Source organism: Salmo salar, chromosome 23 (genome assembly GCF_965601325.2).
Source record: "Salmo salar chromosome 23, fSalSal1, whole genome shotgun sequence".
Taxonomy (NCBI): domain Eukaryota; kingdom Metazoa; phylum Chordata; class Actinopteri; order Salmoniformes; family Salmonidae; genus Salmo; species Salmo salar.
Window position 1 is genome coordinate 23,842,363 of NC_138313.1, and position 7,746 is coordinate 23,850,108.

A 7,746-nucleotide genomic window follows, 5' to 3' on the forward strand; every position below is an offset into this window, starting at 1 on the left:
CTTGTTCAGGGGCAGAAGGACAGATTTTTACCTTGTCAGCTCGTGGATTCGATACAGCAACCTTTCGGTTACTGGCCCAACACTCTAACTCTAGGCTACCTGCCGCCCCAGTTTTTATGACTGCAGTTGAAGAAACTTTCAAAGTTAGTGAAATGTTCTGTGAAGACTTACCTTCATGTCTTAAAATAATGGACTGTCATTTCCGTTTGCTTATTTGAGCTGTTCTTGCCATAATATGGACTTGGTCTTTTACCAAATAGGGCTATCTTCTGTATACCACCCTACCTTGTAACAACACAACTGATTGGCTCAAATGCATTGAGGAAATAAATTCCACAAATTAACTTTTAGCAAGACAAACTTGTTAATTGTAATGCATTCCAGGTCACTACCTCATGAAGCTGGTTGAGAGAATGCCATGTGTGCAAATCTGTCATCAAGGCAAAGAGTGGCTATTTTGAAGAATCTAAAATATAAAAATATTTGGATTTTTTTAAACGCTTTTGCTTACTAAATCAAATTTTATTAGTCACATGCACCGAATACAACAGGTGTTGACCTTACAGTAAAATGCTTACTTATGAGCCCCTAACCAACAATGCAGTTTCAAAAAATACAGGTAAGAGTTAAAAGTAAGTAATTAAAGAGCAGCAGTGAAATAACAATAGCGAGACTATATGCAGGGGGGTACCGATACAGAGTCAATGTGTGGGGGCACCGGTTATTTGAGGTAGTATGTACATGTAGGTAGAGTTATTAAAGTGCCTATGCATAGATGACGACAGAGTAGCAGCAGTGTAAAAGAGGTGTCTGGGTAGCCCTTTTGATTAGCTGTTCAGGAGTCTTATGGCTTGGGGGTAGAAGTTGTTTAAAAGCCTCTTGGACCTAGACTTGGCGCTCCGGCACCGCTTGCCGTGCGGTAGCAGAGAGAAGTCTGACAATTTTTAGGGCCTTCCTCTGACACCGCCTGGTATAGAGGTCCTGGATGGCAGGAAGCTTGGCCCCAGTGATGTACAGGGCCGTTTGCACTGCCCTCTGTAGTGCCTTGCGGTCGGAGGCCGAGCAGTTGCCATACCAAGCAGTGATGCAACCAGTCAGGATGCTCTCGATGGTGCAGCTGTAGAACCTTTTGAGGACCTGAGGACCCATGCCAAATCTTTTCAGTCTCCTGAGGGAGAATAGGTTTTGTCTTGGTGTGCTTGCGTGTACTACATGATTCCATATGTGTTATTTCATAGTTTTGATGTCTTCACTATTATTCTACAATGTAGAAAATAGTCAAAATAAAGAAAAACCCTGGAATGAGTAGGTGTGTCCAAACTTTTGACTGGCACTGTACATGGAACACAATGCTTTAGCCTGGCTGCTTCTGTTAGACCACTGCAAGTAGTAGCAACAACTAGAGAGAACTGCCTTGTAGGCCCAATGTAGGCTAACTACTAGCTATAACCTCTCCAGTGTAGCTATAACCTTTATTCTGGGCTATAGTATATCAAGGGTGTGTAATATTACTTTAATAGTAATCAGCAGTACTACTTGCAATGTGGTGTCATGCTGCTTGTGTCATGTGTGTTCCTGTATGCCATCCCATCATTAACATGGCCCTGTTCTCTCCCTGTTCAGTAGGCCCCGACGACCTATACATTGTTGAACCTTTAAGGTTCTCACCAGAGAAAAAGGTACAGTGTCCCCTGCTCTCCTCTCCATCTGCTACTGCTGTTTTATGGTGGCCCCAGCGGCCATCTTGTTTGCTTATGGTCTCAGTGGAGTAGGGTGAATTTGCCCCTAGACCAGGGTTTCCCAAACTCGGTCCTCGGGACCCCAATGGGTGCACGTTTTGGTTTTTGCCCTAGCACTATACAGCTGATTCAAATGATCATCAAGCTTTGAATCAGCTGTGTAGTGTTAGGGCAAAAACCAAAACAGTCCAGAGGACCGAGTTTGGGAAACGCTGCCCTAGACTCTGATCTAAGGTCAGTTTAGCGTTCTCCCATCCTATTGGTTAAGGATAGGGTCTGGGGAGAGTTAAGCTGATCCTAGATCTGTGATTACAGGCAGTTTCTGTGGAATTAGTCGGGTTAACCATTTCTCTGCTGACACTGGAGCTGGACTGTTAGGGGGTGATGTAGGAGCAGGCACGGGGCAGGATTGGGCAGTGGTTTAAAAGTTGTAACCCACCAATGGGTGACATCCTGTTTTTATCCACAACCCAGACTTAAGCTGTGATCCAGGAGGGACCAGCAGCTACCCTCCATTTGGTAGTCATTGGGTCAGGGTTTAATCTGCGTAACATGGCTTTGCTCCAGTTTATATAGAGATGCTAAGGTTTGGTCAGCTCCCTATCCTTTTTAATGCCATTCTCCCCGCTGTCCTGTTTGTGCAACCTCGCACAGTTCTGGATCAAAATATTTTTAGACAATCAAAATGTATCTTTGAGAGCTTGGTGTCTGTCTAGTTTGGTTGTAACCGTGCAGTGTGTTTGGTATAGAGGTGGTTAACATGACTTAACATATTTTTACATCTGCAGTTTGCCCTGTACTCTTTATTTATCACCTCCTCTCTCCACCTCTCTCCACCCCCCTCTCTCTCTCTCGCCCCCCCTCGCCCTGCTCGCCTCGCTCCGCTCTCTCTCGCTCTCTCCAGAAGAAACGATGTAAACTGAAGGCAGTATTATCAGCTCCCTCTTCCCCAGTGGCTGACGGGGCACTCGAATGCAACGGCCTCCCCCACTCCGTGACTCCCCCACCTCCTCCTCCAATTTTAGAAGACATCTCCTGTAAGGAGCTCCACTTCCCCTCAGAGAGCGGCAGCGGTAGCTCCTCCACCCACTCTGAGGAGTCCTACATCAGCCGTGGCCCGCCCCTCTCCTCCCCCCCGTGCATGTTTAACGGCCATGCTGCCCTCCCCATCCCGCTCTGTCTCCCCTCCCTTCCTCCCTCTAAGAAGAGGTCAGCGAAGCGTCAGAGATCTCGTCAAGTGGAGCTGCGGTTATCCTCCAGACAGACAGGGGGGGCTGTTAACTCTCTGCCCAGCCTGCAGCAGCTGATCAAGGAAAACAAGGAGATCAGCGTGGGGACTATCGGCCCCACGGCCATCACAGGACATGTCTAATCACACACACACACTTCAGACTGACTCATAGACAGACACACACACACACACACACACCCTGGTAACAGACTTGGTTAGGGAGGTGTAAAGGGGTGTGGTCTCGCTCCAAAATGGCCACATCTCTGAACCACTTCTCTCATGAGCACCCTGGCCCACAGTGGAACTCGGAAACCATGACATTAGTTGCCCATCAACAGCCACCATCCCCACCAATCAAAGACCATTTAACGGTCATGTGCCTTTACTGTCCATTCGAAAGCTTTCACCAATGGAAAAAATAATAAATTCAAAGTATTTTTCTTTTTCTTTTCGGAGAGCAAAACTGTAATGCTTCGAAGTGTTATAAGAAAACCGACATTCAAACATGGGTGACCTGTTTCTACTGGACAAGTACATTGCTCCATAAGACCTAGGCGTCAGGGGCTTGTACTACAGCCCTGTGCCCAGAGAGGAGAAGGGCTGGCTGGGTAGAGCTACCGGAGACCCCTGCCTCTCCTGGGGCCTGTGAAAGTAGAGTATGAAGCTGTAAGGATGAAATGTGTTGCAATGAGAGAACTGTGCAGCAGGACTAGTTATTTCTCTAACCCATCCCTCCCTCCTTTCTCCTGTCCTCCATTTCCACATTCTGTTCATTCTCTGTGTACTGTTCAGAGCTAGCTAACACTACTGCAGTTGTTGTTCATATGGGACCGGGGTGTTAACCCTTCACATACCCCTGGCCCTCTGTCTCCCCCTCTCAGGCAGTCTAACCTAACACAACCAGCAGAGCTGAATGAAGATGCACGTGTGTGTGTGTGTGTGTGTGTGTGTGTGTGTGTGTGTGTGTGTGTGTGTGTGTGTGTGTGTGTGTGTGTGTGTGTGTGTGTGTGTGTGTGTTCATGTCTCTGTCTCTCTAGCCATGTTTATCCAGCTGTGATGCTAAGGAAGAAGCTCTAACTATTGAACTAGTTTACATAGTAGCTTGTCTCTCCAGTAAGACCTCTGAAAATTGTATGGGCTGGGCCCGAAATACATACACACACACACGCACACTAACAAACACACAGCCAGCTAAGAGAAAAGGGATCTTGTACTGTTAAAATACTGAAAATCAGGATGAAGTATATTCAAGAGTCAGTCATTTGGGTTGATTTTTTTCGGCCCATTTTCAACACATCTCTGCATACATTTTAAAGATCACATATAACTGGTATACTTGGGCCATTCTGTTGCCTTCTACAGACCCCCTCAAACATTTTAAGCCATCCTTTGGGCTTTATGTACCTATTATTTATGGAGATATGGCCATGTAACTCCTGTCCAATATGGCTCCATGGGGCTGGTTGCCATTTTGGAAATGGCTGCCAGGGTGGTAATACAAAACATCTGTGGTGGCACTAGAGCTAAAAAAAAACACTACTTGGGACTTGTTCTAGCTGTGTGTGAAATGTGGTGCTTTTATCACAATCAACAATTCCCCTCAAATTTGAGGCTTAGCTGCTGGACTTTTTATAGGCTGGTTGTTTATGCACATTGTGGCAGGAAGTCTCTGCAGCCAGAACCCAGTCAGTTAGTTGGGTTGTGTTTTTATATTGAGCTGTAGATGAGCCATGCTGAGAACTGAGTGTTGTGTGATATTCTAGTTGTTGTTGGGAACAGTTCAGTCTGAAGATGTCATAGCCCACACCCTCACTCTGTGGGTAGAAGTTGCCTTTAGTTACTGATCTAAGATCAGCTTTCCCTCCCCCAATTCCTCATGGTCACCATTTGAATCAACAATGCAATACTGATCTTAGAACAGTGTCTAGGGGTAACTTCACTTTGAGAGCAGATCCCCTGAGGTCCTATTGAGGACGCTGTGAGGCCAGTTTTATTTATCTATTTATTTATGTCCTGGCCTCACAGCAACCCCCACATACTGTAGCCCAGGGGCACACACGGTACAGACAATAATAATGGTTGCAATTTAAACATATATACAACCTTTCACACAAAGGTACATGTACATCAGAGGAGGCTGGTGGGAGGAGCTATAGGAAGACTGGCTCGTTGTAATGGCAAAAAAAAAACATTTTATTTAACTAGGCAAGTCAGTTAAGAACAGATTCTTATTTACAATGACGGCCTAGGAACAGTGGGTTAACTGCCTTGTTCAGGGGCAGAACGACAGATTTGAACCTTGTCAGCTCGGGGATTCGATCTTGCAACCTTTCGGTTACTAGTCCAACGCTCTAACCACTAGGCTACGCTGCCGCCCCAGGTAGCCTAGTGGGTCAAATAACAGCTCCTCCCACCATTAAATGGAATTAATGGAACGGTATCAAACACAAAGAAACCACATTTGACTCATTCCATTTATTAAATCCCAGCCATTACAAAGAGCCCATCCTCCTATAGCTCCTCCCACCAGCCTCTGATGTACATATATTGTACATACATACCACGGTACTGTGACATACTGTGTGATTTTTTTCCACTGGCTACCCGACACACTATTTAACACGTTGGCTCAGGTGTTCACCTCTTTTGTGACCAATATTTGTTTTTACAAAGATATAGAGACAAGATGTCCACCTTTTTATATTTCTGTGGTTTTGAGTCACCTCCACTGTCATACACACACACACACACACACACACAAACCTCTCTTAACTAGACCTCTATCAGGGTACTGAGGGCCATAACTATATCAGCCCCAGTAATAAGACTGAATAATATTCAATATGAACCAGCTACACCTAACAAATCAGAGGGTGTGGGTCTGCTTCCTTTGTTGTTCAGTCCTTTGGGAAGATGAAGTTAAAAGAGAAATGTTTGAAGTCATTGGTTCTGTGTCTGTGCAAGGATGTGATTGGCACGGCAAAGGGGAAAATGTGAAAAATCCCATCTGTGTACTATATATCTGTGTAGTGTGGGTGTGATCTGATGGCCTCTGAGTTGGGTTGGTTGTTGACTGAGAAAGAGACAGTGGAAAACCACAAACCAAATAAACACTACACACTCCCTCTATAGACCAGCCTCCCAGGTCCCCTACTCTACCCTCTCTACACCCTGACCTCTAACCCCTACACAGGTCAGAGTTCAGACACTGTGGCAAGAGCTCTTTTAATTGAACCACTTCTCTTCCCTTTACCATGAACGGCTCCTTTTAACTGGCCCCCTCTACTTTCCTTACTAGCTGTCATTCATCCATTCATTTGTTGTTCATTACTGTACATTCACCCCACCTCGTAGGCAGGTAGTGGTTTTCAGAGGATGAATTTAATAAAGGGAATGTTGGGAAAGGGTTTCGAATGCAAAACTTTATCTGAAGAAGTGTTCCATACCCAGCGAATCATGACCCTCTTTGTTTTGCTTCCTTTTTTGAAGAATGCGTATGATATTATACTTGTGTATGTATGCATGGAAGTGTTTCACTGTGAGTGTTTCACTGTGAGTGTTTGTTTCACTGTGAGAGTGTTTTCTCTTGACATGCATGTGAGAGAGACACTGCAAAGCCCTAATTTAACAGTGACTGGAGGCCCTTGGTGACCCCTGGAGCTCAGTGACTGGAGGCCCTTGGTGACCCCTGGGGCTCAGTGACTGGAGGTCCTTGGTGACCCCTGGGGCTCAGTGACTGGAGGTCCTTGGTGACCCCTGGGGCTCAGTGACTGGAGGTCCTTGGTGACCCCTTGGGCTCAGTGACTGGAGGTCCTTGGTGACCCCTGGGGCTCAGTGACTGGAGGTCCTTGGTGACCCCTGGGGCTCAGTGACTGGAGGTCCTTGGTGACCCCTGGGGCTCAGTGACTGGAGGTCCTTGGTGACCCCTGGGGCTCAGTGACTGGAGGTCCTTGGTGACCCCTGGGGCTCAGTGACTGGAGGTCCTTGGTGACCCCTGGGGCTCAGTGACTGGAGGTCCTTGGTGACCCCTGGGGCTCAGTGACTGGAGGTCCTTGGTGACCCCTGGGGCTCAGTGACTGGAGGTCCTTGGTGACCCCTGGGGCTCAGTGACTGGAGGTCCTTGGTGACCCCTGGGGCTCAGTGACTGGAGGTCCTTGGTGACCCCTGGGGCTCAGTGACTGGAGGTCCTTGGTGACCCCTGGGGCTCAGTGACTGGAGGTCCTTGGTGACCCCTGGGGCTCAGTGACTGGAGGTCCTTGGTGACCCCTGGGGCTCAGTGACTGGAGGTCCTTGGTGACCCCTGGGGCTCAGTGACTGGAGGTCCTTGGTGACCCCTGGGGCTCAGTGACTGGAGGTCCTTGGTGACCCCTGGGGCTCAGTGACTGGAGGCCCTTGGTGACCCCTGGGGCTCAGTGACTGGAGGTCCTTGGTGACCCCTGGGGCTCAGTGACTGGAGGTCCTTGGTGACCCCTGGGGCTCAGTGACTGGAGGTCCTTGGTGACCCCTGGGGCTCAGTGACTGGAGGTCCTTGGTGACCCCTGGGGCTCAGTGTGCACTGTTATTATTACTACCTTCATGCCTTTTTATTTTTCTACACTAAACCCTGTCTCAAGTGCTTTGTCCATGCCTCCTTTCTTTTCTTTCTTTCTTTTCTCTCACTGTGAGTACTCTGAGGAAGAGCTGCATAGTATTGTGCAACAGGAGCGTGAGTGTAACTACAAAGATGTAGTGCCATTAGAAACTGTGAATTTCTAAATAAAACCTTTTTGTCTTTCA

General features: G+C 47.4%; 1 protein-coding gene across 5 annotated transcripts in view; it reads left to right on the forward strand.

Annotated features, from left to right (window-relative positions):
- The window catches only part of LOC106584226 (SUN domain-containing ossification factor), an 88,040-nt gene extending 80,294 nt beyond the window's left edge, over positions 1-7,746 (forward strand). For 4 of the 5 annotated variants that reach the window (XM_045706490.2, XM_045706491.2, XM_045706492.2 and 1 more), the window contains 2 exons: positions 1,624-1,679; positions 2,644-7,746. In XM_045706490.2, the coding sequence (XP_045562446.2) occupies positions 1,624-1,679; positions 2,644-3,111 (524 nt within the window). In that variant the 3' untranslated portion in view covers positions 3,112-7,746. The remainder of the gene's footprint in view (positions 1-1,623; positions 1,680-2,643) is intronic. The other variant, XM_014169282.3, reaches the window with a different exon arrangement.